The sequence below is a fragment of the Carex rostrata genome, chromosome 8 (assembly GCF_964058835.1).
Source record: "Carex rostrata chromosome 8, lpCarRost1.2, whole genome shotgun sequence".
Lineage (NCBI taxonomy): Eukaryota > Viridiplantae > Streptophyta > Magnoliopsida > Poales > Cyperaceae > Carex > Carex rostrata.
The window spans coordinates 7364793-7380324 of record NC_135925.1 but is presented as its reverse complement, the minus strand read 5'-3'; the positions used below and the strand labels follow the sequence as shown (position 1 = coordinate 7380324).

General features: G+C 33.2%; 1 protein-coding gene across 1 annotated transcript; it reads right to left on the bottom strand.

The window, feature by feature from the left end:
• Window positions 1-2976: 2976 nt before the first annotated feature.
• Window positions 2977-6732, bottom strand: LOC144558751 (dnaJ protein homolog 2). The gene is made up of 6 exons (XM_078307613.1): window positions 6450-6732; window positions 5518-5683; window positions 5210-5351; window positions 4591-4867; window positions 3727-3925; window positions 2977-3465 (listed from the first exon to the last, which is right to left on the bottom strand). Exons 1-6 carry the CDS (start codon window positions 6597-6599, stop codon window positions 3143-3145), a joined length of 1257 nt encoding a protein of 418 aa, XP_078163739.1. The 5' UTR covers window positions 6600-6732; the 3' UTR covers window positions 2977-3142.
• Between the last annotated feature and the right edge of the window lie 8800 nt (window positions 6733-15532).

Here is a 15532-nt window from a genome sequence, read left to right as displayed (position 1 = left end):
GGAGAACGAATCTTGATTTATATTGGCTATTAAGGAAATCTAGTTTTTTTTTTAATGTCAGGGCAAAGCCTCTGACTTTTTGTATTAAGAAGAAAAGATAGTTCAATTATTTACAACGCCTTCTATTGTCCTAGCTCTACAATTAATCTACCTATTTACATAGTACTTCCTTACACTTCTCTTAGCAGTTCTCCATCCATTGCATACACTCCCTTATTGTGTCCTTTATGAGGATACACTCCGTCTTACTCTCATTAGTAAATATCCGTCTGTTTCTCTCCGGCTTACTCCATCTAGTTGAACAGTCAATGAGCATTTGTTCAGAATGAATATATGATTAATGCTACGAATAAGTGAGTATCAAATATTGTGATAATAACATGAACGAAAGATCGTTCTGTTGTGCTTCCGGACATGCTTAGTTTCACAAATTTGATATCCGAATTGAGAGAGACGATTTGGGCGAATTTGAATCATGTAAATTAAAAGGAAACAGACAAAATGAAAAATATCTCGCTTAGTTTCCAATACCGCGACCCACTGCACAAATTAGAAATTGCGTCACCCAGTACCTGTCCTGTTTCGTGCAAGAAAATTCATGCTGCACTCCTAAAAGACTTTTTCTTTTAGTATAATGAGAGCCAAAATACCACCACTTAATTTTAGAACTGTAATCTCCTATACGAAGACGATAATCACTACCACTAAATTACATGTAATTTTCTCAAAAACAGATTTTTTTATATTATGAATCCTGATACAATACGTAATGTCCGAATTTGCACATGAAATATTCTGTGCATGCGGTTATACGGAGTCGCTCGAATATGAATTCGTGTTTGTCATCAAAGATAAAAAAAAATATATTAAAAAAAAAGGTACAGATCTTACTATATTTCATGCTGCGACAATTCAAGCATAAAAATTTGGAATCCAGTCTTTTCTAATTGTAAGCGCTAAAATTCCATGTTTCCTGCTTTTAGATTTTAAGCCACATCGTGACATCGTTGTACGTTCAAATGCAATATATTGAAGGATACTGTGGCCCGGGTAGAGATATTGACAGAGCAGTTTTTTTGCTTTACAGCGTTGCAACTTGCAAATAACTTGTGTGCTGCATAAAGCAAAAACTGCTCCATAAATATCTTTTACCTCTGGGATCTAGGGGTGCTTCACCGACCTTATATGCTCGAAATGAGCTCCTGCCGTCATGCGCCACATCAGTTAATATTTTTTAATGCATAGGTATTAAGCCAGAGCAATGCACCTAGCCTACTACTACTAATTGTTGAAAAATCCAGTAAGACAAACCTCCTACGAATTCCGAATTACAATTTATTTTATTTTATTGCCAGTGAAAAAAAAAAAATTGTAATTCGGAATTCGTAGGAGGTTTGTCTTACTGGATTTCGAATTCCGAATTACAACCATCTTAAACACGGAATCTCTTGACATTGTTGACAACCATAATTGCAAGGGTTTAAATAGCTTAGCAGCTTCCACAGATCAATTCGCACTGTCAATTCACAGAGACAACGCAGAAAACAGATGGAGCCCCTCGTTCACTTTCAGGCGTCTTATCTTTACCCAGTAAACACAAGTGGCATCAAGACTAAGCCAATATATTTTTTTAACAAAAGATCAACTACCTTTTTGTTTCCCGAAATTTTTATTAATATCCAAAAAAAAAATATTAAATTTCAAAATCTACAAAACCCCATGCTGAGAAATTTCGAAATTTGCCCAAACAGCCATTTTTTTTTGCAGAAAATCAGTCTAAAACAAAAAAAAAAAATTACGGTTTCGGAATTCCAAAACAGCAAAAAAAAATCACAATTTCGAATTCCAAAACTGCAAGGTTTTTTTGCAGTTCTAAGTTTTTTTTAATTAAATAGAAATGTTTATAATTTATTTATTTTTTATTAAAATATTATAAATATTTTATATATTTCTCTACAAATTAAATTAAATACTACATAATTTGATTTATTAGAAAAACTGCTACAAATTCGAATCAATATTTTTTCAGACTGAATTTTTTGTGCCTATAAAAAATTCAAAATTTTTTTGTATATTACTGAAAAAGTTAAAAATATTTTAAATCTAAATTATTGATCCGATTAAAAATCACTTATATTTATAATATAGAAAGTATTTGGATTCTTCTAAATTTTTAAAAAATAAAAAATTGTAACAAAAAGTTTTCCAAAGAGAATTCTTGCCAGAGAATTCGTTAGATAATTTTTTTGTTTTTACAAAAATAGAAAAATCACAATATTTTATGTATTTATTGACTTTTGAACCGAAATCAATAACTCAAATTCAAATTTTTTTTCTTTTTTTCAATAACACAACTTGACTTTTGAACCGAAATCAATAACTCAAATTCAATTTTTTTTTTCTTTTTTTCAATAACACAACTCAATATTTTAATTTTTTTTACAAACGCAAAAAATCCGACCTAAAAAATAAATATTGGTTGTGACAGTCTTCCTAATAAATCAAATTATATAGTATTATATCTATTTTCAAAGAAATATATAAAATATTTCTAATATTTCAATAAAAAATAAAAAAATTATAAATATTTCTATGTAATTAAAAAAATAATAAAAAAAACTTAAAACCACTAAAAAACATTACGACTTTGGAATTGCAAATTTAAAACCGCAATTTTTTTGCGGTTTTGGAATTCCAAAAACCGCAAAAAAAAATTGCGGTTCTAAACTGAATTCCTGTAAAATATTGTAGTTTGAGCAGATTTCGAAACTTTTCAGAAGATGTAGTTTTTGAAATTTAATATTTTTTTGGATATTAATAAAAATTTTGGTTTTTTTATTTTATCTTTAAAAAGAAAGATTAACCACTTGCATCTGGCATTTCTTTTTCTTTTTTGTCAGTATACATCTATCATTTTTAAACTAGAGGACAGAAATTATAAACTATAGGGACAAACAGAAAAAAGAATTGAGAAAATTTACCTCAGCTAATTTTTAACATAAAGTTACTCGGTTCAGTTGCTATTACACTTCAAACAGCATGATACCACAAGACCCTAGAATTTACGCAGGAGTAAAATCCAGCAAAAGAAAAATAGATACCCTGATAGCATTGTATCATATACCGACCATGACAATGCATTTTACTGCTGGGCACACTGCACCCGTTGGCCACCCGCATGCATATCATCATCCTCATCATAGGCCTCCTGGGAAGACTGCTGCTGCTTGCGGCGCATCTCTTCCTCAATGTTGACATCATACATGGTCGTCTCCTCGCAGTCATCAAGCTCCATGTCTGTCATTTTCTGTGCTGGCTTCGGTGGCAGCACCGCCTCGAGAGCCTTGCATTGATCAGGGGTAAGTGAATCAGGGAAGTCCACTGTGAAGTGGATGTACAGCTTCCCCTTCATGAATGGCCGCTGGTACATTGGCATGCCCTCATCATTTATTGCCTTGAATTGATCTGTGTTTATAACAGAACAGTCAGGGCTTTAAAACAAACTATGTTTATAACAGAAAAGCAGTTCAAATGCTTGCTGTTTGCAACTGGATGTCCACCAAAGATTTCAAATTTTTTAATATATACTGTTCAATATAGCTTTAAGCACAAGTCCTCTTTGACTTGTCATCCATGTTATACAAGACCAATACTGCAGATCAGTATGGTACACATATATTCAACGTGGCACTGCAAATTCTCAGAAACTATAGTAAAAATGCTTACCAGGCTTGATGACTTCACCAGGATTGGACTTGATGAGAAGCTGTCTGTTGTCAAGATGGGTCAGAACAAAGTGGAACCCACAAAGCGCCTCAGTGAGGGATAAGGTGTGCTCATAGAATAGGTCGTCGCCCTTTCTCTTGAACTTGGGATGATCCTTCTGCTGGAGTACAAAGATAATGTCCCCTGTCACAGTATCAGGCTGCACAGAGAAAAAAAAAAAAAAAAACAAATCAGGCATCTGTTGGGTCTCTTCCTAGGAATAAAGCGTACTTGCCCAATAAACTCCTTGCGACTTGTAAGACCTTACTTGTCAAATGAATTAAAACTAGTGAAAATGCAACATACCCCTTGGAGGACTTTTCATATAGAGTTAACAGATGGCGCAGCAAAAAAAAAGCACCTTTCCCCAGTAGTAAATCGGGACAAAGAATTGTTTAATCATAAATCTCAAAGCACAAGACTACCTGAACCTATTATGGTACCAGGCACCAAGCACCAAGCCAGGCTAAACCCAAGTAGGCCCCAATTTTCCCACAATTGACCATATTAGCACTTAAAGCAACGTTCCCAGATTGACCCTCAGTGTAGTTATGTATCAATAAACCCTGAATTTTGAGCCTCTCTTGCAATCTCTTATTAGCAAAGTACCTTCAAGATAACCTAATTTAAGCCTTAATTCTTTGCAAGAACAAAGCAAGCCAAATAAGAAAAAAAAAGGGATCCAATTTTGTCAGCCAGTCCACAAACTATATGCAAATTCACTAACAGTAAAGGTACTAGTTGCTCAGTATCAAAAGCCTGCTCCAAGCTATACTCCCAACCAATACAATTGAATTACGAAAAAAAAAAAAAAATAACACTTACAGCTTCATCAGCCTCTCCAGGGAAGGTGATCTTCTGGCCATTCTGCATCCCCTTTTCAACCACAACCTCAAGCACCTTTTTCTCTTGCACGACTTTCTCACCCTTGCACTGGGGACACCTATCCTTCTCATTTATCGTTTCTCCAGTGCCTTTGCACTCATTGCAAGGGTGCTGCATCTGCTGGATCATTGATGGGCCGAGCTGCCTGATCGACACTCTCATGCCTGTGCCTTGGCAACCCCCACATTGCATTGAAGCACCTGATTTTGATCCTTTTCTGTCATTACATACAAGAGAACTTTATTAGCTCATTGTGAAAAAGTAGGCAACTTCACTCAATACCCATCAGAGGTCACAGATAGCATGTGTCTTGTTCTTAGCCCTCCTCTTAAACTAGAGTAAGGTTACTCAAAAGTATGTGTTTAAAATTTACTGTATTGAGTAGTCTGCTCAAAAATCTATCTCATAAATTTATAGAATTTAGTGTGTTGCCAGGCCACTCAAAGTGAACACCAGACAGATAATGTCAATCCACCAAGACTAGCCAGGAAAAAGAACTAAGCTTTGAGAAGTGCAATAAACAGAATAAATAGTAAAAAAATATAGATAAATTACTGACCCACTGCACTTGGAACAGATGATGTTACGAGAGAGCGAGAGCTTCTTGGAAGTTCCATTGTAAAGCTCCTCAAGAGAGACCTTAAGAGGATGAACCACATCCTCTCCTCTCCTCTGCCTTCTGCCCCTGCTGCTACCACCCCCTATCAATCCCCAAAGAGAATAAATATTATTCAAAATGAGTTAAGAACCTGTATTTCAAAAATGTATAAGCAATTCTTTTGGGTTTCTAACTTTTTATTCAGGACAATTAGCAAGCAGTATGTCCCACTTTGAGGTACAATTTCTTATTCTGAAAAATAGATATACCTCCAAATGGGCTTCCACCAAAGAAGGATTGGAAGATGTCAAAGGGGTCATGGCCTCCGCCTCCAGCACCCATTCCTTCCTTGAGTGCATCTTCACCATACTGGTCATAAATCTCACGCTTCTCTGGATCACTCAGTACTTCATATGCCTGTGCCAACTCCTTGAACTGAAAGGCCAAATAGTTAGGTGTTAGACACTTGACCAATGAGAGACTGAAATTAGATATTTTAGTAACCAAGTAACCACATCATATCATATGACATTGCATAGACTTCCAACCAGAAATGATCAATCACGAAAGAACAAGAATAGTTATTTAGAATGCTACCAAGACTCTTTTAACCATTGATAGTTATTTTGATCAAAATATCATATCATATGACATTGCATAGACTTCCAACCAGAAATGATCAATCACGAAAGAACAAGAATAGTTATTTAGAATGCTACCAATACTAATAAAAATAAATTTGAAATGTCATGATCCTTTATGCACACTAGTGTGCATAGTGAAAATGATATATATTATGTCTAAAGGTTCTATTTTAACATTTAAGTTTTGAATTTTAAGTTATTGTGGTTATAAAAATAGAGGCACGATGGGGGTGAAAAAAATGAAGACATTTGAACCCTCCTCTGTTATCATTTTAGGTTTACCATTTTCAGCCTCTAGCTTTCTCAAGAACTGCGACAACTAACAATAGTTTAGCATAGCATGAAAAATAACCTGATGTAAATTGCACAATCACCACGGATAGCACCGAAGATAAAAAGAAGAAGATAATTTGCATTCCATTGTCTTACCTTTAAAATGTATATCATAACCTAACATACTCCACCCCAACTTTCTAAGAGCAAGGAACTAAGCATAGCTAAAACAAAGATTCCGATCGATAGATCGATCAAATAAAAAATTGCAAGAAGGATGATACCTTCTCTGGATCTCCTCCCTTGTCGGGATGGTTCTTCATCGCCGCCTTGCGATAGGCCTTCTTTAGATCATCCAGCGATGCATCCTTGGATACCCCAAGGACCTCATAGTACCTCGTATTGTTGCTCTTCTTTGGCGCTCTACCAAACATCTTTTACGAGAGAGAGAGGTCTCGCGCGCTCGAACGTTTGGAGAAAGATGGAAGCTGTAGTCGATATTGCAGAGCTAGAGAAGAAAGAGGGGGGTTATAAGCAAAGAAGAGACGAACAGACGAGTGGAGGAGATGATGTCGTATGGAGAACCTGGTCTAACAGACCAATGAGTTGCTACTTAGACAAGTATGAAGTAGCAGGCTAACATAGAAGTGGGACCGGAATGTCTGTACTATATTTTGACGATCACTTCTAATAGAACAGGTCTACGGATAATTTATCAAAAGAAAAAAGAAGTATCTAGAAGCACGAAGTTACCTCTGGACGAAGAATAAGACTTGAGTCTGGATGTTTCTCGGTTCTGCGGCTTCTGCCTCACTTTTAATTAATCTTTTTTTTTTCTTGAGGAAATTCTTATTATTGATGGCCAGGCATCGGGATTCTTATATTTCTTGAGGAAATTCTTATTATTGATGGCCAGGCATCGGGATTCATTTCTATTATATGACATACCTCTTAATACTACTAATTTTGATAAATGATAAATTATATTAAAAATCACCAACCAACAATACCAATACAACAAAAATGATTGCATAATCACGTCAATAAATAGTATTCCAAACATAGAAATGACAAAAAAAAAATACAAGCAAATAGTTAGCATAATTTTATAAGTTGTTTTTGCGTTTTAAAAATCTAAATAGTCAATTCAAATTATTTATCATGATATCTATATTAAAATGTGCTTGGAGACCAAATTTTACATTTTTTTTCCAATTTGTTTACTATTTAGAAATAGATAGAAAATTATTGTTTTTATGGTCCAAAATCTTATGAATCAATAGATTTTCTATCTATCTTAAAAAATAGTAAAACAATCCAAAAAATATAAAATTTAGTCTCCAAGCATGTTTTAATATGGATATAATATTGAACGGTTTGGATCTATTGTTTAGACTTTGAAAATGCAAAAATAACTTATAAACATGTGGTGTTGAAGTACTTATGAATACGTATTAACAAGAGCGGACCCAGGATTTTTGTCAAGGGGGGCAAAAAAATATCGAATCGGATTTAAATAGCTTATCGAATTTAAACCCATTAACTAATTGGGTACTCGATAAAAAAATAATGTTTTGACTTATATTTTCCAATACCCTGACTTATAATTTATGATCCTATAACTTATAATTAATATTACCAATCATAATTCAAGAAATTTATTTTGATTTTAATGCTAAATTTAACCTGAATTGCAAATCAAACATCCAGAGGGGAGCAAAAAAAATTTCAGAGATGAACAAAGTCGATCGGTACCAATAGATCACCAGTAAAACTCAAAATTCTGAGGAGGCGACTGCTCGCCTCTGTGCTACAGTAGATCCGTTACTGCGTATTAACCGGTTTCATAAAACAAAAATGTTATAAAGAGTCTAAACTTTTTTTCCGGCCTGAACTTCAAAATCTTTTGGACCGTCTCTACAATTATCGTGCTTTTTCTACGGAATTCTGATAATGATTTGACGTCCAATGGATTGCATGCACGTATAATGTGCATATGATCCAATCTTTTCTGCCTCCTATTGGATAGCGCATGAAATTTGGTCAGTTTCATCCATGGATTTCTTATAAATTCCACGCTCAAATCTTATTTTGAGTCATTAAATCAAGAGTCATTTAGAATGAAAAATGCATCAAAGACAATTAATTTCAAATCATTAATAGAAGATAAAACCCCGTGATGATACTTGTATCAAAACCAAAACCTGCATTTCGTACAGATGTGAGAAGTGTACTGCATGTGTATGTCTTGTTTATAATTTTTCGTTTGAGTTTTTGTTTGTTTGTTAAATTTTTGTGATTGTCAAAATAAAATATTGTTAAGTGTAATGATATAATATAATCCATCATCTTAGATATAAAAAATACTGTAAGAGAAATATTTATATATAAAATTAATATGAGTCTGGCTAGCATCTAACGATAGGATTTCAACAAGAGTCCTAACAGTTCAAATTGTTCAATCCGATATCTTTCATAAGAATTTTGCTTATATATAAAATTTCTCGAGCTTTTGAATTTATTTAAGTATCAAATTAAGCGGTCAAAATATAATGAAAAATAAAAGATTTTTAGTTAATTTTAATACATTTATTTTTCATCATTTTTACTTTTGAACTTGATATCAAATGAATTCAAAATTTGATAAATTTTGTATGTAAACATATCACTCATGAAATAGATCGGTTCGAAGAATTTTGACTGAAATTTTAACATTAGAACGCTAGCCAGACTCATAATATATTACTTATTGTTCAAGTTTTCACCTTCGAACTATTTTTAATCAACTTTTATAAAATAGTGGATTATGAATTCTGCAAAATTTTGGTATGCATGCATTTGTGCACAACCGAAGTATGCATTATGCAAAAATATCTTACAGCCAAACGCTTGTACAATTTATGACAGATTGACAGAGTTGCAACCACCACTCGAAACGGATTGGAGGACATTTAAAGAAATCAATGAATTATGGAGCTTGCGGAATAATTAATTTGAGTGGTATGTTTGTAGAAGCCAACTAGTTTTGGTTGACTGTACCTAGCTAAAGGGGGGAAGCTCACTGGAGGAAGGGTTTAGTGGTTTTACATTTCCAACTTTCAATTTTTAATACCAGTCATTTGTTTTTGGAAGCTTGGATAGCAATGTACTGTATGAAATATGTAATTGCTAAGTATGCGATAATAGAAGCCTAAGGACGTGAAATTTTGCAAAAAAAAATAAAAAATGGTATATTAATTGTGTGCATAGAAAACTACTAAAATGTGAAAAATTAGTGTTCGGTCTAGTGGTAAAGACAATGTCATCTGTATGAAAGATTAAGAGTTTGAAATCTAAATTGAAAAATTTCTTGTAAATATTAAATAATTAGGTGTATATTATTAGAATGTATTTGCTGTCCATTATGTATATTTATCTTTTTCATTAATTATGATGTCATTAGTAGTATAGTTTTTAGCCTCTGCTCTCTAGGTTTGTCAGTCCAATAATTTACAGTGGCAAGGTTTCAATATGTTCAATATGCCACTAATGAGTTGATAACCATCCAATAAATCACCCTTTACAAGTCAATCAATATTTTCAGTCAGCGTGAATAAAAAACGGTGCCTAAGACAGTGGGAACAGAATGGCGATATGAGGCGATCAGTGAAGGAAAACGTCATGGCCTCCTCTGCTGCTTCTGTCTCATTCTGATGGGTGTCGGATTGAAGTAACAGATCAATCGTGGGTGTCTTTTCTTCTTTGGTGATGGAAGGGTGAGTGATCTCCTGTCTGTACACAGTAGATATAACTTCCCTTTTGTGTTGTTTCCTACTTTTTCTTTTGCCTCTTTTCTTCTCTTTTTGCTTAGAGGTGGTTATTCTGGACTGATTGATTTAGTTCTCAGTCTGGTTTGATTTAGTGCCTTCTCGACTAATGGGTGACTGTCTTGGTCCAGTCGATTCAGTTTCCGATCCGGTTTGGATTCAGTGTCTTATCAGCTGTGATATGCATACAGAGAAAACAATCACTCCAATCAAGCAGGGATGATCAAATTATGTCCACTGAATACGCATACTCCTACGTGTTTTTGATTTTATTTAACTGTATGTTTTCACACACACTCATTATCTAATATTATGAAGAAGCTACTTTATACCTTTTTATCAATACTACTTACTGACTTTCACCAAAAAAAAAAAAAAATCACCCTTTACAATGGAAATTATACCTTGGAATTTCACAATTGGAAAATGTTGACCATTACCATTTCTTCTTGATTAAATTTGTTTATCAAACTTCGCTTTCAAAAAAAAAAAAATCTTTATAATGAGAGAATTTATCCCAAAATACAGTTCGTAAATAGCAACGCTTGGACACAGACGAGTATTTTTCCAAACACTAAAGACATTAATAATAATAATAATTAAAAACATGATCAACTGTGCAGTAATTCATGCATAGAAAAACAAATGAGTTGTATTTTTTTTATTTAAGAATTACGTTGATTATATATTAATTTTTAACAACAAAAAGTAAAGCATGATAGATAAGAAATTCGGTAGCTTACCTTTTTTTTTTTTTTTTTTTTTTTTCTATTTGTGTGGTATGGGTTTGCATTGAAATTGGATCCGTCTTGGTTATAAATATACCTTGAAGAACTGGTCGGGATAAGAAAGTGTTGGATCCAGCCCAATACAAACGGGGCAGAAATGTTGACCCAAAACCCTTTTTCTTTTTCTTTTTCTTTTTCTGTAATTGTAGCGTACAATCATACATTCAATTATTATGGTACATTTAACTCTTATGATGAATATATTTGAATAATATCATTCAAATTGAATAGTTACAATCAGTGTTTTAAAATGCGGTTTTGTTCATACATGCAAAAGGCCACTGCATTCCGCATATGCGGCATGCGGCTGCATATGCGGATTTGTATGCAGAAGTACATATGGAGTTTTACTATGCTTTGTTAAAGAAATATAGATAAAGTAAAACTAATTTATATCTAAATACTTGTTAAGTCTAATGATTTGTGTTCTTTACCATATTATAAATGTTATAGATTCTAATTTCCTCCACCGCAAAATAATTTTTAGGTTTTTTTCAAGTCCGCATGAACTATCTATGTGCTCGTATATTCAAAACTGTATGAACTTGACTGCATGAGATTTTGTATGCGGAAGACCACTGCGTAGACATATGCAGTTCATGCGGCCAAATTTTAAAACACTGCTTAAAATCGTGAATGTGTTCTAAATTATTTATATAGGATGTGTATTAATTATTAAAATTGAGTCAATTTAAAATTTGATTGATCATTTATCTGAAACTATTAAAAGTCTACTATTAAAATTTTAAATTATTTAATAGAAGGTTAAACGTCTTTTCAATAAAATTGACCTAAATTTAATACACATATTATCTAAATAACCGTGGATGTGTTTATAATTTTTTTTTAAATAATTTTAAATATATGCATCATAAGAGTTATATGTATTATAAAAGTTTGACTGTATCGGGTTTAATAATTAAACATTTCGGGTTGGAATTTCGACAATGTCCCACGTGTCGGATTAACACTGTCACTTTTTGTTAATTATACTATTTTGTTTTATCTCAGCCAAAAAGTCAAAATTGAATGATGTCTGGTTATTACATTAAATGATGTCTAGTTGGTAAAATTGACATCATACATAATAAAATACTGCTGTGGAATAGTAAAAGAAAAGAGAAGAAGTCAAGATCAATAAATTACGTGTTTATTCGATTATTTTATAATTCAAAACATATTATCAATAAAAGGTGCGTTAACAAAATGTAACGATCTGTAAAAGTTGTAAGATGCCACATAATCGTATAAAGATACTAACAACAACGTTTTTTACTTTTTTATTTATACAATGCAAAAGTCATATAATTTTTTATTTGAACTCTATTTTTTGTGTGATGCATGAAATTAAAACAACGCTATTAGAGTGCGTTTGGATGGAGCAAGAATAGCACTATTTTTTTGAGCTATTCAATGTTTAGATAGAGCAAGAATAACATTAACCCATTATTCTTTGTTTATCATATATGAGTAGGGCTGCTAACGATTAAGCTTCGGCTCAAACTCTGCTCGACTGAATGAGAGAAGCAAAATGATTCGGCTCTTAACTCGGCTCGATTTTGAAAGAAATAACTTGAGTTAGTTTGGCTCATGTAACACTCGGCTCAACTCGCGAACTGACTCATATTTTTAGTTTATGTTTTCACCTACTTAATTAACAATAAAATTAAAACTGCTGATAAGTAATAAGTTGCTAACTCCAGGCCCCTTTACAATGCAACTGTGAGCCTGTACCTGATCGATATTAATGGGACCGAGTTCTGAATCTTACCAGTATAACAGTACTTAACCTATTCAATAATGAGCAAGATAGGGATGCCTAGTCTCTCTGTATCTCAAAGACAAACATATCAATCAATTACATTATCAGCCTGGCCCGGATTAAAATAAATATAATTGTCCGTACTCCCATTATAGATCGTTGACCCAATTGTTTATCTTTATTGATTGAAAAAGCGTGATCCATACCCTTTTTGGTAATTTACCTTAGCATATATGTTACTTAGAAAAAAGGAAAAAATGTATAGATCGAGCTTTCATATTTTCAGCTTACAAAAGAAATATTTTCAAGCTCAAGGAAGAAAAGAAAAATAATGTGAAAGAAAGAAAAGAAAACGTTGTCCTCTAATATTGAACCAGCATGTAATAATTGCACGTTTCTTTTGGGAGCAATTTTTTTGTTAAAATATAATTTGATGATTATATATTTTTCACTTATTTGAACTGAAACCATCCTTTTCAGAATATTTATTAAGGTCATTCAACAAATTAATTATTTTGTTATTTAAAAAAAAATTAGTAAAAAAAGTTGAAATCCTCAATAATTCAACGTTTCTGGACAACAGAAATGTTGAACAAGACTCGCAATTAATTCAACGTTTCTAGACTCCGAGCCGATTTGACAAAATTTTAGTTAATAGTTTAAAAATATGAGCCGGTTTGTGAACCGAATCGAGTTGAGCCAAGTGTTTACATGAGCCGAACGGAGCCATGTTTTTTCTTTCAAAATCGAGCTGAGTTGAGTTTGAACTTTTTTTTTAGTTTCGATTCCAATTTGTTATGAAATATTTAGTTGCTCAACTCATTGATTCACGAGCCGACTCGGCTTATTAGCAGCCCTATATACAGGTTAGCTCACTATTCTACATTTCTACCAACCCAATCAAAAATTAAATTAGTTACTATTTTTAAACTTGAGATTATCTTTATTTTTGCTCTATTCTTTGTTTCATCAAACGTAACTTAGTGGTGAAAGTATTGGAGAAAAGAAGGCTAAGCAAAGCACCACTATAAATTGAATTTAATCAATTTTTATCCTTTAAAATCCTTAATTTTCACAAAAAGTATTACTATTAGTTTTTATCCTTTAAAATATGCTCCACAATCGCTCGCAGAGATAAAATGAACGAGAAAAAAGAGAATAGAGCGCACAGAAAAGTTTACCTTTTTAACATATGAAATCGAAAGTGAACATAACGGTCAAAATTTTACAAAGTTCTCACTTCCGCTTCCCCTATTTCCTAATTTTTTTTAATTATGGAGCTAGTAATTCGCACCAATCAGCTACGGTCACAGTCCCACTTTCTTTCCTTCAATATACACTTATTCATCTAATCTTCTAAATCTCAAACTTTTAGTTACACTCTCTAATTAATATTTTTACCCCCACCTATTCAATCCAGTGTTGTAAAAAAACGTCCATTTAATCGGTCAATTAGTCGTTGGCGGCGATCAAACCATTACATATTTTTTCGATTAATTAACTAATTATTCCTAATTATAACCGATTATTCTCAATTAATCGTTTAACGATACCATATCCGTCCAATAAATCCATACCGTTATTTACAATACTGGTTCATTGTTGAATCAACACGCAAGCAGACAATCTAACATCAAAAAGGACATCTATGGTTGTTTGTAACTGGAGAGGATCTGAAGCTCATTGCTGGGATTGGCCGGCGGCGGCGAAGTCTGTACAATTTTCTAATTCGACGATCTCTGCAATGCACCCATCGGCGCCGGCTGCACGTCTTCCAAGTTCCAACGATGGTTCAAGATTCTCTTTCCCACGTCTATGCAATTAATTTACTATTAATTGCCAAATAAATAAGCAAGCGTAAATATATTTTGATTGGACTGCTTAACAAACCATAGTTAATGGAGCAGAATGTATCTTTTTTTTTTTCTTTTTCTGTACATTAATGACATCAATACTTCGTTTTAGATTTAGCAATAGAGGCATAATTTTTTTGAGTAAAGATGTTGTCCCCCTTGAATCTGTCATCTATCTGTCCCCCTAACAACTTTCTTTTTTTGTTCCCTCACGTGGTCAAAACCTACCCTCTTCAATCTTCAATCTTCTCACTTGACGAGGAGAGCGTGGTGCACCGTCGAGATCCGGTGAGGAGAGCGTGGTGCACCGTCGAGATCCGGCGAGGAGAGCGTGGTGCACCGTTGAGATCTGACGAGGAGAGCATGGTGCACCGTCAAGATTCGGCGGAGAGAGCGTGGTGCACCATTGGAGGGGGTCCATGCTAGCCCAGCGAAGGTTGTCACAATGCAACATATGAATACTTCATTAGTTAGATATGAATACTTCAGTTGTTAGATATGCGTACTTCATGTTACATATGAATACTTCTTGAAAGAGGTGGGATGAGAGAGATGAATCTGACTTTGAATTTTGAATTGTATAAATTATTTCGAACGTGTATGAATACTTCGTAATCGTCAGTATGAATAATTCTTTAGTTAGATATGAATACTTCATTGTTTTAGATATGCATACTAGTCTGTTGAGAATATTTCTTGGTCCCAATCTAGGCAGGTGTGAATATTATTAGTGTCAGATGTGAATATTGTTAGTGTCATCTGTGAATACTTTATTAGTTAGATATGAATAGTTATATATATGAATATTTCATTTGTTATATATTGAGTACTTCATTAGTTAGATATGAATACTTCATTTGTTAGATATGCATACTTCATGCTAGATATGAATACTTCTTGAAAGAGGTGGGTGAGAGAGATGAATTTGACAATTAATTTTGAATTGTATAAATTATTTTGAACATGTATGAATACTTCGTAATCGTCAGTATGAATACTTCTTGGAAGAGGTGGGGTGAGAGATGAATCTGACTTTGAATTTGAATTGTATAAATTATTTCAAACATGTATGAATATTTCATAATCGTCAGTATGAATACTCCATTTGTTTAGATATGAATACTTCTTTATTTAGATATGAATAATATATAGTTTCGC